The 22,698-nt window shown below is 32.0% G+C and overlaps 2 protein-coding genes across 3 annotated transcripts in view; one reads left to right on the forward strand and one right to left on the reverse strand.

Moving 5' to 3' along the window:
* Positions 1–22,698, reverse strand: part of LOC115874590 (activating transcription factor 3) — a 128,986-nt gene that overhangs the window by 31,307 nt on the left and 74,981 nt on the right. The gene's annotated exons all lie outside the window — the stretch shown is intronic.
* Positions 15,402–17,608, forward strand: LOC115874470 (piggyBac transposable element-derived protein 3-like). Its single transcript, XM_030889620.1, has 2 exons — positions 15,402–15,415; positions 15,721–17,608. Exons 1-2 carry the CDS (start codon positions 15,402–15,404, stop codon positions 17,606–17,608), a joined length of 1,902 nt encoding a protein of 633 aa, XP_030745480.1.

Below are 22,698 nucleotides of genomic sequence, written 5' to 3' on the forward strand. Positions count from 1 at the left end.
GAGCTACATAAGTATCAATAGGTATGCTACCTGGAAAGTGTGTATAAAGTAGGAGATTTGCTCTCTCTTCCTCTCCCTCCGTGTAGCTTCCGTCAGATTTCTTAAGTGCCATGTTGGGGATAGATCCACTCTTGGCCATAGCTTTGTGTAATCTAGCTGCATCAGGAGTAGAGTGACTTTGTATAGCCGCATATTTAATAACAGTAACCATTGTATGTTAAACCCAATTCAAATTTGACCCAAAAAGTTATACAGGGTGAGACAAAATTAATATGGAATATTATTCACTTTTAAAAGCAAGTTACTCCTTTATTTTAAATAGAACACCCAGTATATTTTTCCGGTATTGAATGGGGAATTTATATGTCTTCGAAATATTATTAAGATTGCCTACCCCTCACACAAAGATTTTCCTATATATTTTAATTGTTATGATTTTGCGTCAGTGGATCTTTATTATCTAATTAGACAGCTACATATGTTGAAGTAGGCAACCTTAATAGTATTTTGAACAATAATACACTGGGTGTTCCATTTAAAATAAAAGAGTAACATCCTTTTAAAGGTGACCAATGTTCAATATTAATTTTGTTACCTTACTCACCCTCTATAACTTTTTGGATCAAGTTTTAATTTGATTTAAAGCACAATAGTTAATTTAACTACATATTAGGCTATACCGGGTAAAATCTAATTTAGGTAGCTTTTATTGTAATTTAAAAATTGTTCTTTATTTATAGAAAATGTTAAATATGTCAAAAATATTACATTTTAGTCATATACTTCTCTTATAGAACTCGTTTATTTTTCTCCCAAAATTCGAAAATCAATTAATATATAGGGTGTTCCATTACAAGAAACACAACCTTGATATGTAACTTTTTTTGGGGACACCCTGTGGAACTCTCTATATTTTTAAAAAGTCCTCTGAATTAACCTACATAATATGATCACAAAATCTCATTTCAATACAAACTGTCGTTCTCCTTGGAGCCTACGCGGCGTATGAGATGCGCCACTCTGTACATTCACTGAGAGAAACTGACTGCAGTTCAGTTATATCCAAAAATTTGAGCTTCATAACGATCGATGACATTCAGCATATAATTTTACATATAAAACTGCTTCATTTCCAACCTAAATCCGACGCCTCTTTTTTTCGATTGTTTAGTACAGATATGTTATGTATGTGACAGTTTGTGTCCCCATCTGATTTAGTGTCGAGTGTCGACGCATCAATAAGTGGTTCACAGAATACGGTCCTTTAGGACTGGACTATATATATGAAACTATAATGACAGCTTTAAGTATCTATTTTCCTTAAGAGCGACCCTGCGAGGGTCCATTCTACCCTAATGTAGGTAGATTCATCTTGGCCGTCGTAACGTACACAGCTTTTTGTAACTTATTGTTTTTCGCCTTGCTATTTTTGTTAAAGTAAATAAAGTTAATTATTTCCAACTGGAAGTCGATTTTCATTTCGTCCCATTGCTGCCAAAAGTCACTAACTAACATTTTTCCGAACAACCAAATTTAATCACTAACTATGTTTTAAAGCGGAGAATCGATTACAAAAGTCATTAACTACGATTTCTGGCTATTTATGTTTTATGTTAACACTGAATAGTTACTAACTATAACATCTTTATGCAATGCAATTCATCTTTAGACGCATTTTTCTCGGAAGTAATAAAAAGTAAGTTAGTGACTTTTGGCAGCAATGGGACGATTTATTATAACTGATATAATGTAGAAATTAGTTGAAAACAATCAATAGTGAATTTATCGATACCACGGTACAACAATAATATAATCAGCAGAAAGTTCGTAATATTTTTGAGGATCATGACTTTATCGTTAAAATTATGGCAGATTCAATCCACAATTTACCTTTACAGCGATAACTATTCCGAAAGATTATTAATGATAAACATTGCTAAACACATAAAAACTCGCTTTACATGCGTTAACGTCTCATATCTTCAGACGCTTTTTGTAAAGAAAGAAATTAATTGGTTTCCTTCGATTATGAAGGTTGCAGAGATTCTTCGATAAACTAAAAAAACTTCTAATGTATTCTCAAACTATTAATTTTCAGGCATCGATATTTTTATTTTTAAGACAAACATTGTTATTATGATTTAATGATTGTTGTTAGCGATGAAAAAGCCTTGATTTCTTCAACATTCATGGTCGACAATAGAACAGAGCAATGTGTCATATTCTAAAATTTAACACTAGGTATCTATAGTTCTTTCGAAAAAATAAAAATCTGTAAATTGTTATAATCATAACTATTTTTGCTATAATATAAAAGACCATATATTTCAGTTTTAGTTAAAACTACAGGTGATAGTAAATTGCTCGGAAAAGATTGCCGAAACAATTATTTGTATCTTTTTTCCATAGCAACTGTTAAAATTGCCTTATATCTATCAAAAATTGTAGATAAAATAATACTTTAACCGCAAGGGTAGATTAAATGATACTTTAACAGCGAGGATAAGTTAAAAACTTTATTTCTTCTCGCACGTTTTTTAATTGCTTCTATTTTTGAAAATTTTTGTATTCCTTTTCATAAGTTATTCGGGATTTAAATGGAAGTAGTTTGGATATGGCGTTTGTCGCCTCAGCCTGAATATCTGTTGGTAATTTACTTATTTCGTTTTGAGCTATTTCTGGCTCCGAAAGAGAATTAAAAAATATTGACTCAAAACTGACAACTAAAGAGACAGCTTTATTTATTTGTCAAATTACATAGAAATCAACGCCAGCACCCAGCACAATATTTTTCTATTCGTAATAAATTCCTTGAAATAATAATTTCTGAATATTTTTTTAAACGTAACTCGCTATGGAAAAATATTGTTTTATACACGACGATAAAAATGCATTATCGTCTCCCGAAATTAATTCATTAATCTTTTGAATCGACGATAAAATACCATTTTATCGTCTTGTATAATAAATAACTATTTTTCTCTTTTATTTTCTTAAATGATTTTTTTCACAGAATTTTATTAATTATTCTTTATTAAATTTTACAATTTTATCATTAACTTTCGACACCTTTTATAACATATCTACAAAAAAATATACTCAATGATATATCTTATATCTTATTTTTACAGAAATAAAATTAATAACTAATAATTTCTAAGAAAATCTTATACACTACCGCTTTGTGATTATATTTCCAATGATATTTAAATTGATATACCTACTCCAAATGTGATTTTTGGAGATAATGTGGACATTTTTAAAAATGTAAAATATACAGGGTGCTACAAATTCGAGGTACGAGCATTGGTATCTCGGTAACCGTAATAGATACGAACATGGTTAAATTGGGGCAAAGTTGCGCTTTGGGATGTTCACCAAGATGCCATCAAAAAGTTTTAAAAATTTCAAGGATTGCTGAGTTTTGGGGAAAAACGATATTTTTTTTAAATCAATTTTATTTTTTTCTGAGGTTGCTTTTTAGAAAATAAAAAAACGAATTGCACATTCAATAAAGTTGCGCCTCGAGATGTTCACCAAGATGCCATCAAAAAAGTTTTAAAAATTTCAAGGATTGCTGAGTTTTTTCGAAAAAACGGATTTTTTTGAAAATCAATTTTATTTTTTCCTGTCGTTACATTTTAGAAAATCAAAAAACTAATTCCATTTTATTAGGGCAATCTGATAGTATTTTTATATTTTCAAATTAACTGATAATTTGTGAGATACAGAGGTCAACTTATTTTTTTAAATACGGACCTGCATTTTTTATTTTAGGTTATGAAAGAACTCGATCTCCTGAGTACAATGATATGTCACACTTATTTTTTTTTTGTTTTGGAAATTTGAGCACAATTTCTATAATCTAATTTTAAGTCCGGCCCTGTTTTTTAAATATTTAATCTATTCATTTACAATATTGATAATCTTTCAAACTTAATAATGACGCGGGGTAAAACATTGAATAGGTAAAAAATCTTTTATCTATTTAAATTGTATCTAACAAATTATCAGCTAATTTGAAAAACTAAAAATACTATCAGATAGCCCTAATAAAGTGGCTATGAGAATGTGGAATTAGTTTTTTGATTTTCTAAAATGTAACGACAGGAAAAAATAAAATCGATTTTCAAAAAAATCCGTTTTTTCGAAAAAACTCAGCAATCCTTGAAATTTTTAAAACTTTTTTGATGGCATCTTGGTGAACATCTCGAGGCGCAACTTTACCCCAATTTAACCATCTTTGTATCTATTACGGTTTCCGAGATACCAATGCTCGTACCTCGAATTTGTAGCACCCTGTATAGTATAGTCTGGTATAGCATTATAAAAGTATGTATCAAATCACGTACACCAGCGGAAAGTTCTATCTTTGGTTATACGCTCCACTAAATTGGTAAGTTGATAATAGGCCTGTTCTCAGAAGAATCCCTGACTAGTCAGCACGTTTCTCATTGGTTAAAATGCGTAGAAACCTGATTGTTAGTCTGGTTTCTACACATTTCAACCAATAAGAAACGCGCTGACTAGTCAGGGATTCTTCTGAGAACAGGGCCAATAAGGCTACACCATAATTTCCAATTATGGTGTAGCCTACCTAAGTTATCCCCGCTAATTTCTTAATATCATGGTTCCATCTCAGGTTTGGTCTTCTAGGTCTCTTCTTAATTCCTCGTGGGTACTCTGCTGTAATTTTTGTGGTCCATCTGTTGTTCGTCCTCCTTACCAAGTGTCCTGCCCATTGCCACTTGAGGGATTTGATTCTGTGGATGACATCTATTACCTGGCTCTTTTGTAGTATCCATTCTCTTCTTTTACGGTCTTTCTTGGTTATTCCCAGCATATTTCGTTCCATTGAGCGTTGTGGGATCTGTAGTTTCCTTTTAATGGCCGTTTTAAGTGTCCAGGTTTCGCATGCACAGGCCATGACTGGTAGTATACATTGGTCGAATGTTTTATTCTTTAGATAAAGTGGCATTCTAGATTTAAATATGATAATTTAATTCTTCCGTTGATTTCTGGTAGTAGAGATCCCGAGCTGTGTATTAGTTGTCCCAAATAAATGTTATTTATATAATAGGTAATAAGTAGTAATGCACATTTCTGTATACATTACAACGCCAGAAAATATTTTTATAGCTTCTAATATTTGTTTTAGTATTTTCTAAGAAAATACGTACTATATCAACCAATTGTCGCGAATTTTTATTAGTTATTTAGCAATAAACGTCAAAAAGTGTACCCACTTCTAAATCCAGAGGATTTTAGATAAGCTTTAGTTACATATCTTATCCTTCAGATAATCGGAAAGTATTCGAGATATATTTATTAACTGCCATACGTCAAACGTGGGGGAATCAATAGAAATCGTCACAGAATCAAATCAGACGGCGCTTTTTGACTTTTGAAAGTGTCATTTACCAGCCAAATAAAATCTAAGATAACGATTTTCGATCATACCTATTTTTAAACATTTTACGATTACTTTATCAATGAGTTTATTATTATTGGGATTAATAAACAAAAACATTTATTACAAATTTGATAGTAAATTTAAAAAAATAATAGCTGTTTAGAATCTTAATTGTTTTAGATAAAATCGATATAAAAAAAACAGCAATATAAAACCTAAAATTTTTACCGAAATTTTCCGTCTAAAAAGTTTGATAAAAGTTTTTCTTAAATTTATGTTGTACTAGAGTATTTACCCTTAGTATTTACCCACAACTGTAGTGTAAAAATTAAAAATATAAGGCTTGGTACATTCTCCGCCGGTGCTGCCACCATCGAAGAATATCGTAAATAGCCGGCATATACCTACAAATATACAAGGTGTTTCAAAACAAATGCGAAAAACTTCAGGGGGTGATTCCTTGTTCAAAATAAAGGGTAGTTTGCTTTATAAACGTTGGGTCAAAAGTCAACCATTAGGGAGATATCGCGGTACAAAGATGGCGGAAAAATAAGGTTTTTATTTTTTATCTTGAAAACGAAAAGAGATAGACTAATGAAATTTTACGGAAGCATTACTGTTATGAAAACACACTTTCTGGTAATTTTTCACTTTTTTAAAATGAGTGGAAGGGGTTGAAATAAACTACCCCTATCATTCTTGTTAATGAAATTTAAAGAAAAATATTATCAAACACATGCAAAAATATTAATTTTGATAGGTTAGTTTATTTAGAAACTTTTTTATCTCTTGTGTTTTTTTGATAAAACTCACCGATTTGAAATTAAAAAATAAATTGTAAAGCATTACATGTCAGGACAAAAAACATTTTTAGATAAAGAATCTAGTGAGCATCTGTAATTTTTTTAGGAAAAAATCTAGTCGGCCGCTGTCACTGTTTAGGAAGTTTCTAATATTGTTTTATTTGACATTACTCTACTGCAATACGTTATTATCTAGATTATTATTATTATCATTATTATCACTAGATTCTTAATCTAAAAATACTTTTAGTCCTGACATGTAATGCTTTACATTTTATTTTTTAATTTCAAATCGGAGAGTTTTATAAAAAAAATACAAGAGATAAAAAAGTTTCTAAACAAACGAAACTATCAAAATTATTTTTTTTGCATGTGTTTGATAAGATTTTTCTTTAAATTTCATTAACAAGAATGATAGGGGTAGTTTATTTCAACCCCTTCCACTCATTTTAAAAAAGTAAAAAAATTACCTGAAAGTGTGTTTTCATAACAGTAATGCTTCCATAAAATTTCATTAGTCTATCTCTTTTCGTTTTCAAGATAAAAAATAAGAACATTATTTTTCCACCATCTTTGTACCGCGATATCTCCCTAATGGTTGACTTTTGACCCAACGTTTATGAAGCAAACTACCCTTTATTTTGAACAAGGAATCACCCCCTGAAGTTTTTCGCATTTGTTTTGAAACACCCTGTAAATAGACAAATTTAAATAGCGAGTATACGAAAGATTTTTTATTATATTTTTTCAAAAAGTGTTAGGAAGTACAATTTGTGAAAATTCTAAAAATAAAAATAAAAAAGTAAATATTTTGATATCTTCAGAAGGTCCAACTTCTATTAAAATTTATTATTCAAACAAATAAAATTTTTAGATGAGTTCAACTACGGTAGCTAGCATAGTTTCATGCACCGATTGTGCTAGCGGAGACATAACTATAGGGCTATTTTGGTTATAACGATTTTTTTTATAGGTACAACATATTATAATTTTAAAAGATGTTGTATACCATTAATATTGCAAATTATGGCATGTATAGGTATAGTATGTACACACACCGGAAAAATCTAGGGATATCATTTTATTAAAGTTAAAAATAAATGTTTTGAATAAACAACCACATATTTGTAGGCCGATTCTTTCTACTTCGATTGAAACGAAGTAGTCACACTAGTTATTTCTAAATTTGGGATATTTGCAGAAGTGTTTGTGCATTTTTTGTCAAATGTATAAAATGCACCTAGCATCAATTGTTCGAATTTAACCTGTACTGGCTATGTTTTTATGATAACTAGCCAAAACTCATTCAAATAACTCTGTTTAGTATTAAACGACATTATGGAGCGTAGACATCTTAACAGAGACGAAATGCTAAGGGCCATGGGTATGCTCAAAGCTGGAATGTGCCAAATCGACGTAGCTAGAGCATTAAATACAACGCAAAGTGTAATATCGCGATTTGTGCACGCTACCGTGAAAGTGGTGATGTTGCTGAAAGGCACACAGGGCGACATCGCATTACTACCCCTCAGCAAGATCATTTTTTACTATTAAATGCTCGACGCCGACCGACTCTTACAGCACCAGAGCTTAGTTTAGTTCTCCAGGAAACATATAATGTAACCGTTAGTCCTGACACTGTTCGCAATAGATTAAGAGAGGTCAACTTAAGAAGCAGACGCCCCTGAGAAGCTCAACCCTTAATGAGAGGAAATCGAGAGGTACGATATTTGTGGGCTCAAGATCATGTACAGTGGTCGAATGAACAATGGACCAATGTTCTCTTCACGGATGAGTCACGCTTTGGAATTCATCCGGATTCAAGAAGGCTTAGGGTATGGAGAGGACCGGGAAATTTTATTCGGTTGGATCATGTTCAGGAAGTGCACCCTTATCAAGGTGGAACAGTTATGGTCTGGGGAGGAGTCCAGTTAGGCCGAAAAACCGATCTCGTTTTCTTGAAAGGTTTCTAACAGGAATCACATATCGTGATTTAATTCTTGAGCCTGTCGTGCTACCATATGCCAATGAATTTGGGAGAAACTTCATTCTCATGCATGACAATGCACGGCGTCGTACAGCCAAAGTGCGGTAAGTGAGTTTATCAATGCTCATCAATTAAACATCTTACCCTGGCCGGCACAATCTCCTGACCTCAACCCCATCAAGCACGTATGGGACGCGGTCCAAAGAAGAATTTTGAGAATGGGTATGCCTCGTGAAACTCGTAGGGATCTGGTTCGGGCCGTGAATGCATCGTGGCAGGCTGTACCTCAAGAAGAGATCGACAACCTGATCAGGAGCATGGAGAGACGATGTAGGGCTATAATGAACAGTAGAGGAGGCCATACCCTTTATTAAGTAAAAATGGTTTTATCTTTTTTTTTAATTCACAGTTTAGAATAAAAAAAAATGTGTATATTTTTTTGAGTTCAATAAAAATCAAGGTAAATTTGAAAAATTCGGTAAATTTCGCATTTTTATTTCCAATACGTCCTGTAAACTATTTGTTTATTTTAATTTTATTATATCAGAAATGCAAATAATAAAATTACTGATGATGGCTGGATAAAATTGTAATATCCCTAGACTTTTCCGGTGTGTGTATATAGGGTGACAATTTGAAAACGAACAGTATTTAATATTACCTCTACCGATAAAAGTATGAAAATTTGGCGAAATACGTCAATTTACATATCGAGGGGGACAATTTTTGAGGCATTTGTTGTCGTGTTACTTTCAACCCCTTGACCACCAGGGCACCTACCCCTAAAATTTTAAATAGCAACCCCTATTTATTTTACCATTTTTGTGTTTCTTATTGAATTCTGCATAAATTGCATTATTTTTTTGAAAATTTTATAAGGAAGAACAAAAATGGTAAAAGAAATAGGGGTTGCCATTTAAAATTTTAGGGGTAGGTGCCCTGGGGGTCAAAGGGTTGAAAGTAATACGACAACAAATACCTCAAAAATTGTCCCCCTTGATATGTAAATTGACGTATTTCGCCAAATTTTCATACTATAATCGGTAGAGGTAATATTAAATACTGTTCGTTTTCAAATTGTCACCCTGTATAGGCTTGAATTGAAAATATTTATCAATTGTGCATGAGCACTACCATTGCCCGTTTAAAATTATAAAAAGATTACAATAAAAATTAAATACAGAAAATATGATATGGAGCTTTTTTCAGGCCATTGGCTCACTCTGTATAAACCGCGATCGCACCCAAATCTGAGGCCCATTTGGGGAACATCCCGAGATGCTACAGCTCAGCACAACATCGCCAGCTTGAAATAGTGGTCGCCATTTTATTCGAATGCCATGCATGAATCAGAAAACAAATAAAATTTTATTATCTGAACCGAGATCAAATTGTTTGTAAATTTCGTTTATATTGTTTCACTTTTTTATATACCTCTCTTTGTCTTTTCAATGGCGTACATAATAAAGTCGTTTTAAAATGTGTGTTAATGGATTTAGGTGATTTTGTTTATTTACATTGCGACTTATCAGATTACCTGTGTGTGTTAATGCGAAATTTTAATAATACGGAGGACAATAGGTATATGTTCCAACCTCAACACAATAAAACACGGATTGCAACAATACGAAATGGTTTTGGATATCCTTATTTGTACCCTTGTATATGAATTTTTATATAAACAAGGTTTGTACGCATATTGTATTTTCTTGGTCTTTAACCAGTGTGTCTTGCCTGTCCTCACGTATGGAGCTGAAACACTTACTTTGACAAAAAAGAACATCACAGAATACATATAGGTCATGCAACGGAAAATGGAAAGGTCCATGTTGGAAGTTACACTTAGAGATCGATCTTCGAAATCGAACAGTAGTACGAAATGTGGTGATATCTGTCTTACATCTTTACTATTAGCGGTAAAATCTGCCTCTTTGTGGACGATACTAGTTTCACTTGGAGAGGTCCAGATGTTACAGCACTATATAATACTATATCCAGTGACTTACGCACCATTAAATCTCGGTGCGATTCTAATCTCCTATGCCCCAACCTTTCAAAAACTAAAGTGTTATCATATAAAAGTAATATACAACCTTTTGTACTTAATAACACCACTATTGACGTCGTGAACTCTGTGAAATTCTTAGGACTTGTTGTAGACAACTCGTTAAAATGGGACTTGCACATCGAAGCTTTATCAAAGAAACTAAGCGCTGCCTGTTTTGCGCTAAGATCAGTTTCTAAGAAACATAACTTATCAACCTCTAGAATGGTCTATTATGCCCTTTTTAAGTCGCATCTTTGTTATGCCCTTCCATTCTGGGGTACTTGCTGTGCGACAAAATTTGATCGTATTTTCAAACTTCAAAAGAAAGCAGTTCGATATTTATTGGGACTGAACAGTAGAACTCACTGCCAGAATTTCTTTAAAAAATTTAAAATACTAACTCCTTCCTTATTAATTTTTGAATCCGTTTGCTTAATCCGCAAGCACATATCTGCTATTCCCGAAAGGCCATCTCACAACTATCCGTTTAGGAATGCGGAGCACGATCTTTATCTGCCAACCCCGAGCTCAGAACTACTTAAGGGCTCAATACTGTACAATGCCAAAAAAATGTACAATCATCTGCCTTTGAATATCAAGTCACTTTCATTCTTTCCCGCATTTTGCAAAGCTCTGAAATTATACTTACTGGAGAGAGCCCTATATGCGGTAAACGACTTTTTTGTTGATGTTTAATCATGAAGAATTTTTAAATTTTAAATTTTTATCATCTCACACACTGGTTAAAGGTCTAGTATTTAATATTTTATAGCTCTTACATGATTTTATCCATTTACAATTTTCCTTTTGTAAAATTTTATTGATACGCCTGTGTTCTGCAATGTCCATGTATGTTTTATTTGTAATTTTAATGACGTCAATTTTTTTTGAGTTGATTTGTATTGTATGATATTTTTTTTTATTATTTGTATATTTTTTGTGCTTTTTTTTGTTGTGTAAATGCTTTGTGGATGAAGCTATTTTGGCTTTTTATACAATAAAGCGTTGTTTATTTATCTTAAATGAAATTGAGCAGGACATGTGGCTAAGAGAAGAGGCCTATAGAAGCAGAAGACGACCTCCTAGTCGATAGACAGATGATATTAAGAGAGTGGCTGGAAACTGGATTCAAGTGTCACAAAATAGAAAGAAATGGCTAGAGTTAAGGGAGGCTTTTGTTCAGCAGTGGACGGAATAAGCTAAATGATAATGATGATGATGTATTTTCTAATTTATTTGTAACTCAGTATGGCTGAGAGATTGGCCAGTTTAAATAATATTATTGGACTGGTCTCCTGCAGCTTATTTTTTTCTAGCTCAACATGATAGATGAAGTCAAGACGTAACAAAACTTTAAATACTGGAATTAAACAACGCTTTCATTACATGTTTGGAAAGAATACACAACAAATTACATTTGATAATGATAAAATCATAGGCTGGCAACTTAAGGTATGTAACATTTTACTGGATTTGAGTTGTTACCTGTTCTGTTTTAATATAAAAATAGATGTTTTTTTTCTTAGATTACTTAAAATCGGGTTGTCCAAAACTGTTCAAATTTGACAAGTGTGTTCAGGATATCTAGACCTATAAAAACCCTATTTACTACTACGCTGTAAACTAAAGAGGAGAGCCAATATTTGGATAGTTTAAAATTTGCATGGGATTTCCTATGTTTCGTAAGATGGTATGTTTGTAGCTCATCTGTAAACAGTGTAAACTATGAGATTTAATTTTTACTAACGAAGATTAATAATATATTTTGTTTGTCAGGGTGCAATGATTTAAATCAAGATTAAATGAACGATTTTTTTTATTTTAATCATGGATTTAAATGAAAAAAATCAACTTGTTTAAAAACTTATGATAAATCGAAAGATAACTGTAAAGATTATACAAAACATTTCCTATAAAGCTATTACAGTTGAGGGTTGGAACCTTTGGTGATACACAGCAAAATAAAAACACTAAATCACCACAATACACCAAAACACTTTTACTTCTACACTGGACGCGCGTTTCGCTAACCATGTTAGCATCATCAGCAGATGATTATGCTAACATGGTTATCGAAACGCGCGTCCAGTGTGAAGTAAAAGTGTTTTGGTGTATTGTGGTGATTTAGTGTTTTTATTTTACTATAAAGCTATTAAAAAGTATTCCTATATCAAATATACCCTATATTATCTATTCATCAGATAAGTACAGTTAAGGGTGGCTGCAAGGACGTCCCGTAATCCTGCTGTTAAAACGTATCAATTGGTTTTTATCAAATACGTTTAAATAAAATATACGACGGCCTCGCCATAAGAGCAATGAGAGGATTTACGTCTCAGCATTGAAGGACAGAAAATCGAGTCTAATTGTTTCAAGACATAAGTTCATCCTTGTTTAGTCAAACCTCCTACAACACAAGGATAGGCTTATTTAGGAAATGCATTGAAATTCTATAGCCATCCTTCAATATCGGGACAGGAATTTAAGGGGTACCCTCCGTATATTTTATTTTAAACGTATTTGATTTTTATATATAAAAAACAGCTGTTATGTTTTAACAGCAGGATTACGGGACGTCGTTGCAGCCACCCTAAGTTACACTTGCTGTTGTAACCTTTAAATACTTTAACAGATCGAAAAATAATTGTAAAAGATCTAACATATAACACATATCCCTAATATCTATTCATCTATTAAAGTATTGAACCGATTTTTGAAGTTATTCCGTGTGAATACACTTCTAAATGGCAGCGATTTATTTTGAAATTGCGAAGTGCCAGAAATCCGGTATTTGAAAACATTTCATTCGCAAGCTCTAGTGCAGGACTAGGTTCTTCTGATGTCAGGTTATATTTTTATTCCCGAGGACTAATCAATGTCAAAAGATAAGCTGGAGTTAAGGCTGTTTTATACCTTTTTTGAAACAGCTGAATGTTGATCAAGCTAACTTCCGCCTTCCCCAATTTATATTCTAGTTTATTCCAAATTTCTACCGACATTTTGTTCTGCAATAAGTACTTTGCACTTTGAACATTAGATGGTACTAATTTTATTCTCAACTTTAGACAGTCATTATCTTCATATCAACATCATATTTCCAAAAAAAATCGCTTTGATCAAAGCGGCCGATTTTTTTTTCGGAAATAGGGCCATCGGCAAAGTTTACAGAATAAAATATATCGGTAACTGATGTGGAAAAAAGACAACCCGCCGTAGGAATGCTATTATTGTCAATATCGGGCAGAGTTACAAAGATTTAGCCATTTAGGAAAGAAAATTGATTAAAATAAAAATAATCCGATTAAAATAAAAAAACTGATTAAAAAAAATCGATTTTTTGGATTTTTTTGCACCCTGATAACTGTTTATTACGATAATTTTATTTTAGTCACAAATTAGATTTTCGATCAAAAAAGTCATAAAATTATGTTTGATTTTATACATGAAGCATAAAAATATTCAGTTCCTAAATATTTACTGTTAGTAGCTGTGTATGTGAACTGTTATGAAATCTGTTGAAGAATGTACATACAAATACACATATGTACGTGTAACGAAAATACTTCCATCAGTTTAGTACATATACACAAGATGTTGATTGATGTGGGAGTTACTGTTTAATTATAACTTCCAGCCTACTAAAATAATTTTAAAATTTTTACAAAAGATTTTTTATATGTAGTAAAATTCCATGTTTTTTTTTCATTTCGTCTTCACTAAACACAGCACAGAAAAACGGTATATTAAACTTCCAGTGTATACACTAGTTTTGAATCCGTTTTACTTAAAATATACCGGGTCTTTCTCAAAAGTCGCTCATCCCTATAACTTTTTTAATTTTTCAAATAAATGAAGTTTGGTACGTTAGTATAATGACATAAATTAGGATTGATTGACGTACTCAATTGTTTTCGGTCACTTCCTGTTTCATCGGAAAGGGCTACAACTTTTGATTTTTAAATGGCACCTTCAGTATTTTTTTACTTAATTCGACAGGAAATGACACTCTCAATAGAATAGCATCATAGATAAAGGAAATAAATTTAGATTGGAAAGCCCGTCGTATATAATAATAATTGTTTTGGGTCGCGACCGTTGTACGCGATCTGGCGTTGCTCTAGCGGTTGCTAAGAACAAGCGCAAACAATAAAAGAAATAATTTTCTCTTGTCAAAGTCAGAATCTTAAAAAATTATAAAATCTTTCAAAATTTAAACCGGCCTCATTGAAAAAATACCGAAAAGTGTTTAAAGCGTCCATTCTTAAAGTAATTATTGCTATCTTGTGAGTTTAATTTAAATTTTACTTACTCAAACCCGTGATAATTATGAAAAAGTGGCATTAAAAACTAAAAAACTATGTTGTGAACTGTGAACCGCAAAAACCATCGTGCATCGTGGCATAACGTCGGTTTCCAATGTTTCATAGGAATTTTATACGTGTCCTTATATAAAATAAAGTTCCTTATATTCAACATACTGTATTTTATTTATAAAATTAAAAGAAAATAATAATAAATTTGAATAAACAATATTTGGCGCCATAATTCCGGAAAAAGCCGAACCACTCCGAAATTAACAAAAGCTTTAGGTCGCGACCGTTGCAAAAATAGCGCCAAATAGTGTTTACATTGTCCTTACGGGCACTTTCCAATCTAAACTTGTTTCCTTTATCTATGAATAACATATGATATGTCAACTTTTGACATTCTCGCTTAAAAATCGTATTTTAAATTTCAATCTAGAAAGATAAGACATTTTGTGAAAACCTTTTCCGTGTTAGAATTTTAAAAATCTGCAAATGTTTTTTTATTTTGTTTAAGTCCGAATAAGAATTGTTTAAACAAACAAAATAATGGTTTCCGACATTTCAATACCTGCGAAATTATTTCTAAGATAAAGATTAATGCCTTTGACCTCGACAAGGAAGTCTGTCTTCTTAATTAGATTGCCCAGATAAGCCTACCGTCCGTTTAAACATACACTTTACAAACTCTTGTAAAATAAAGATTCGGATATCCTTTGGTAGATGGCGCCACCAAGACAATAACCTGTTGATGTTTCTTCAGCAGATTTCCAATGAGTGGTTATTAGAGCGTGTTTTGAGCGCCAGAAATAATTTGTGAAATTTAGTGACTTCCAAGAGTAAAAACATGGATAATTGGAGGTAAGAATTTTAGAAATATTATAATAATGAATTATTGTACATACCTATATTTACATTAGTTTGGAAGTATAGTTTTTGATTTAGGATCATTTAACCCAATAATTTTATTTTCTCATTGGTAACATAACCTCAAAGTGTGGTGTTGGTTTAAACATGCGGTAGCATAAAGAGGTATTATAATAGACAATATTTTTTTTCGCAACCACTAGGTTTATAATCGTCCAAAAATTCGAAAAAATTGCGCCGTAGTGTGTGTCTCTGTGTGGGTGTGTAAAAAAAATAAAAAATTGCTCTTTTGTTTGCAGGAAGTGGAAGAAGCCGCTAAAACTGCATGAGATTATAGAAGAGATTCAAAATTTGAGTGATGATACAGAAATACCTGACGGAATTGCTGTTTTTCCGCCAGATGGATGGAACACCGATGAGGATTCTGGCGACGAAAATACCGTTATCTTAGATAACCTTCCTGGGAGCCAGCTAATGGCTGATGCTGAAGTAATTTTTGATCGTCAGTCCCCTGATGGCGGGGAATGTGAAGGTGATAAAAACAGAGATGATATTCCATCAACATCTGTAAAACGTTTAAAAATGGCTGAAGATGCTGACTCTCTTTGCAATCCTACAGGGGTGTTTGAGGATAATCACTATGACTCCGAGGATGAACTTCCCTTGGCAACATATTTACCTGCCAATCAGCAACATGCATTGCCAAACAAGATGAGGAAAAAACCTTTATATACTTGGAAAAAAGAAGATATAAAACCTGACTTTTCAGACTGGAAAGAATATTATGGCCCGAAAAACTCTCTGTCGCCACTAGAAATATTTTCTTTGTTTATTGACGATGAAGTTGTTAATTTGATAACCGATTATTCAAATTTATATGCATCACAGCATAATCACGCAGGAGATATATCTGCAAATGAGGTCAGGACTTTTATAGGAGTGTTGCTTCTAAGTGGTTACAATCAATTCCCTAGAAGGGCTATGTACTGGGAGAATAGCGACGATGCTGGAAATAAATTGGTGTATTCTGCTATATCAAGAGATAGGTTTACCTATATTATGCAAAATATCCATACAAATGATAACACCTCCTTGGATCAAAATGATAAATTTTCAAAGATGCGACCATTATTTGATTTAATCAATAAAAAATTTCAGCTGTTTGCACCATTTGAAGAGTGTCATAGTGTAGACGAGTCTATGGTTCCTTACTATGGAGGTCATGGCTCCAAACAATTTATCCGGGGCAAACCCATCCGTTGGGGCTATAAACTATGGCAAGGAACCACAAGGCAGGGTTACATCGAATGGTTTGAACCTTATCAAGGTTCCAAAACACCACTACCTGAGAAATACCGACCGTTGGGTCTAGGAGCAAGCGTTGTTTTACAGTTCGCTGATGTTCTGCAATCGAATGATATTCAGCCCAACGCACCTTTTCACGTATTTTGTGATAATTTTTTTACCTCCTTGCCACTCCTAAGTGAACTAACAGCAAGAGGGTTGAAGTGCACGGGCACCCTTAGGGAAAATAGAATTTCCAGTTGTCCACTTAGAAATTCCAAGCTGATAAAAAAGGAAATCCGTGGTACATTTGAATATTCTTTGGAGAAAAGCACAAATGTCATAGTTTGTAAATGGAATGACAACAATGTTGTTACCATAGCGTCAAATGTCACATCGCCCCTTCCTACGCAGCCAGTAAAAAGATTTTGCCAAAGTAAGAAGAAAAATGTCAACATTGACCAACCTCATATGATCAAAAAATATAACGAGAGTATGGGAGGCGTCGACAGAGCTGATCAAAATATCAGCTTATACCGGATCGCCATTAGAGGAAAAAAGTGGTACTTTTGTTTATTGGCTCATTGCCTAGATATGGCAGAACAAAACGCTTGGCAGCTTCATAAACGCAACGGCGGGAATATGGATCATTTGACTTTTCGAAGATGTATTGCTGCTGCATTGCTGGAAACTTTTAAGAAAACAACAAAACGTGGCCCATCGAAGAAAAGTAAGAACAATCATCTAGAATCAAGATACGACAGGCTTGACCATCTGGTCATTTATCAAGAGAAGCAGACCAGGTGTGCCGTGTGTCACAAACAGGCAGCATTCCGTTGTGAAAAGTGCGATGTGGCACTTCATCCAAAAATTTGTTTCCTAAGTTATCACACTAAAGAATAAAAGTCTATTACAATTTTGTTTACTTTTATGTTGTCATTTCAATGTAAAATCAAATTGTATATCTAGATTTGGTTAAGTTGTAAAAGTAGTCCTAGTTCCTACCGTCCGTTTAAACATACACCTACTATCTTCAAATCTTTTATCTAAAATAAAAATATTTATAAGAAAAAAGTGTTTCAAATAGCTTATCTAAAACGCCTCTAAATTTTTATAAGGAAAAATGAAAATAAAAGTTTCAGTAATATCTGGGTTAAATCTAAATTCTAGAGATTGAGAAATATATTAAAAATATAGTCACAAAATATAAATATAAAAAAAATTAATACTAAAATATGTTAATAAAAAGTTGGTAGGCAGTTCTTTTAGTTTCAAAGTAAATGAATTTTTCCAATTTTTTTTATCTCAAAAACTGCGAGTTTGACTGATTTTGATATTATTACAAATTTTGTTGCAAATATTATTCCTACTCTTAAATTGAAAACCGCGTTTCGCTAGCTACTGTAATTTTGGAGTTACGATTTTTTTAAATTTTTAACCCCCTCTCATACCCCCTTACCAACCCCCCACCCCCGCCAAACTAATGGCCAGATTCTTGGGTACCACAGTATTTTTGTGCCTTTTTTTTGGCGAAACTTTTTCTTGCCGATCTTAATAGCCTACTGGTATGGTCGGCTAATAATATATAAAATACATTATATATTATTTTATATACAGGGTGACTCTTAAATAAGTGCAAATATTTCGACCCTAGAAACATGATTATGAGTTTTTTTTCGCGATTTTTTTTAATTTGGAATTTTTTGAAAAAAATGTTTGGAAATGTTTTTAGTTTAGAGTTGAAACCCATTAATTTCTTGATAATATGGCAACATAGATAGTAGATTAAATTTACAAGAAATAAAACCCAGAAAAATTCAGTGGTTCTCAAAATTTAAGCAAAAAATCATTTTTTTTTTAATTTCAAAATGAAATAACTCGGTTATTTTGGACTTATTTAATAAACAGTAAAGAGAAAATATATTTCTTTTACCGAGATCTACCAGTTCTGAAAATATTTGCACTTATTTAGGACTCACCCTGTATATAAAATATTAATATATAGTATTAAAAAATTCGCTGTATATACATTTCATACTACGTCTCTGACAGGTTATTATATTACTTGGTAATAAATAAATAAAATTTACCTTATTGTTTGATAGTCCAAATGCAAATAAAGTAGAAAGTCTGTACCGACACACAACTCACATGCCCGAATACATATAAATATTCATTTAGCACATAATATATAAAAAGATTTATTGTTATTGTCAAAATAAGACGCTCCTACATGAAAAACCACGAGATATACATGAAAACAGAAAAATGTTTATTTAAAAAATTATATTTTTATATAATTATAAATAGTGATTAAGTAAATTTAGCTATTAGGAGAGGACAAGATGGTTAACGCTATTTACAATAATAATTATGATGCAAGATCTACTAAGATTCATTTGCGCAAGAGGTATAATTTTTTTAATATATTTCAATAGTTAAATATAAAAATATTTTAAAATTTTTTAATATATCATTCAAGGTTCATCATATTCTCACTCAAATTACTAAAGTTGAGAGACAGTCAACAACACGGTGTAGGAATGAGATCTCTCTCACACAACAGCCGTTCCCCACTCCCTAGAGTTTTCGGCCATTATTGTTTGTGTATCAATCGTCAAATTAACCTTCACAATTATTATATTTGCACTATTTCAGTGTTATTTTCATATAAATTTACACACTGACAATAAGTTAGTAATTTTTTCTACTAAAATAATCCTAGGAATAATTTCAGGAAAAATCCTAGGAGTAATCCTAGGAATAATCCTAGGAATAAACCTGGGAATAAACCTAGGAATAATTTATAGGGCAAAACAACGTTTCCGGGTCAGCTAAAATACTGCTCAGTTCATGCTCCCACTCTGATGAAGTTTTGTAAGACTCTGTAATCAGTACAGTAGATATAATAAAAAAATAGATTGAAAATTAGAAAACTTCCATATACCTATAAAATTTACTAGTTAAATGCAATATTGTAGAAAACACAGAAATATAAATAAATATCTCAAAAAACTGAAACTAGGTTCTGTAATCAATGATTGATTATGAATATATTATTGCAGTATAGAAAGCCTTATTTCTAAAATATTTTTAAGTAACTTAACTTTTAAATTTGTCAAAAACTATTAAAACCAACCACCATAATGATTCTTCCCACAAAAAAAAATAAAGATCAACTTAAAACAATGCAAATGTTTGATGTATGTCCCTTTTTTGCCATGTGTTTTCTTATATACATATTATACAAGACAGCTGCTTTATAAACACAAAGCAGTGTGAAAGAGTATCTCACATTACCAGAGGCGTAACATATAAAACGAATGAAATGTATTCTGGTGTAAAAAATATTATTATTCTGAAATACTGCGTATTTAATAATATTTATGTAAACACATTAATATTCTGCGACTGCTTTGCTTAACTTGACCTACATTAATGTCATATTTATGTCAATAACCTATGCCGTATTTTTTTAGTTGGTACAAGTTTGTATATACAGAGATATCCAACTTAAATAGCCACTAAAAATCGCCATGCTACGATAGCCGTTTATGACGATGGAATTTTTTTTTAAATTTGGATTTTTGCATAAAGGCGCTTGCTCCATCTGTCTAAATTATTTTCCGCATTACAGTGTTGCCGCTTCATACTAAAAGTGGTATCATATTTGTTTTTTTAAATCTTTGTTATTTTAAATGAAACCTGTTATATTATTACATTTTTCGAAACTACTTTCAGATCTGAGTTTTCGAGATTAAAAATAAAACATGTGTGTAAAATGATTTGTGACAAAAACATGATTTTGAACAAGCATTGGTTAAATTATAAATTTGGCATATTGAAATAGGAAATTTGGAATTGGATTTTTTGTTAAGAAAAATCGACATATTTGTTTTGTCTAAATTAATCGATTGGCTATCAAACATGGAGATTAAAAAAATTATTTATTTCCGTTTGTTATAAAATTGTTCAAATCATTGTTATTTTAAATTTAACCCTATGTATATTATTTAAAAAAAACGAAACACAAATAAAATTGCTTTTCAACGATATATCATGTTTCTATACCTAAACCTTCTGGTTTCTTGTCAGAAGTTCAGTTCTCTGTCAGAAAAAAGAGTTTTTTATTAAGGAAAAATTGTAAGAAAGCAATTATTGTTTAAAAATGGAGGAAAAAATGATACGCCTCTGGTTTCATAATGGCCTTAAACAAATATTTGAGTGGAACCAACCCAATTTCGTATACATATCACAGGATTCAGACGGTCGTACCGGCAAAGTTCGCGTATAACCTTGAATTTTTAATGTTGGCTGTTTTCGACATAAAAAAACTTAAATTGACGGTCCGATGAGCGAACCACTCCGCGTAGAAAAATGTGTAGATTCTTAGAAAAATCTACAGATTATCTTGAATTATTACGAATCGTTTTTTTCTTTCATTGATGGCATAAAAGAGTTTGAATCCAACGAATAATGGACCCAATTAAAAAAAAAGTTTTTCTATATCTGTCTTTTTATTTAAATATATAATACTAGAATACATATAGTAAGCTTAGAGTATAATACATATAGTAAGCTTACATATAGAGCTGGTTTGGTTTGGTAGAATAAATGAGTCCCCTAAATGCAAAACTCGGTATTTGCTAGTCACGCAAATGTTCAGGAAACCAAAAAATTTGTCACTTATTAAAATACATATAGATTTGTTTTAAATCTTGGTTTTAGTTAACTCTAGTCATATCGATTTAAAACTACTATTCTTTTTAATTTGAAATCCTACCAAAAACCAAAAAAACTAACTTTTAAAATTAAAATACCGAGTTTTGCACCTGTGTTTTGAAAATACCCAGTTTGCTACTCAAAACTGCCCATACCCATAAATATATACTTGTGGAATTTAAAAATTACTTTCAGATTAAACCCATTTTCTTTAAATTGAAGGCACAAAGTAGTGCTAAAACATTATTTATTAGACATAATAATATAAAAAAATATTTTAACACAGAAAATATTTTCTAACTAACTAAACAAAACAGGTGCGTACTTTGAAAAGCAAACTTTCAAATTCCAAGTCCTTGGAATAATAATAATAATAATCCTTACAAACAAGAACCGAAAAAAGAAACTTTTCTAAACTAAAAAACATGCAGGTTCTTAGGCACTTTAGGAAACAGGTTTCAAACAACAAGGGCTTAGATTCTGAGCTTAAGTTCTGGATTTTCTTCTTCCATAATAATTAAGCCATCTTCATCTCTCTGTTTACTGTTCGTTTTCTACCTTTGCCAATTTCACAAATTTTTATTTTAACGAACAATGGCAAACACGAGCGATGGTAATTATTACTACTGCCCTTTAGCAAATCCAGATAAAATAATAGGTCTGTTCGTTTTCCTATTATTATCGATTCTGAATCGTCCTAGAACTCTCCAGCGCATGCGCAAATGAAATAATGTCTTCATATTTCCTTCTGCGCATACGCATCACCATTCTAGGACGGTTCAGAATCGGTAATAACAGGAAAACGAAAAAAAGCTAATAATGCATAACATGCCTACGTGCACTTAATCACGCGACCACATAAGGCGCAACGCCATTGGCCAATTGCATTTACACAGTTATGCATCTGACAAGTGAGAGCAAATACAGAGTTTTGCATTTAAGCTTTGTTTTCAAATGTATTTTTAACATACAGATATACAGTTTAGCAACTTACTAACTAGCAGATAAGGTGCATGTTATGATAAGCAAGGGAATGGCGCGAAAATCCCGCTTTTCAAAATTTCGTCAAATACCGAGTTTTGCATTTAGGGGACTCAAATATATTTGAGACAACTAATGCACAGCTCAGAATCTCTACTACCAGAAATCAACGGAAGAATTAAGTTATCTTGGAATACTTATAGAATAAACTCAATCATATTCAAATCTATAATGCCACTCTATCTAAAGAAGAAAACATTAGACCAATGTGTACTACCAGTCATGATCTA

Source organism: Sitophilus oryzae, unplaced genomic scaffold (assembly GCF_002938485.1).
Source record: "Sitophilus oryzae breed Bouriz unplaced genomic scaffold, Soryzae_2.0 scaffold_1297_pilon_pilon, whole genome shotgun sequence".
NCBI lineage: Eukaryota > Metazoa > Arthropoda > Insecta > Coleoptera > Curculionidae > Sitophilus > Sitophilus oryzae.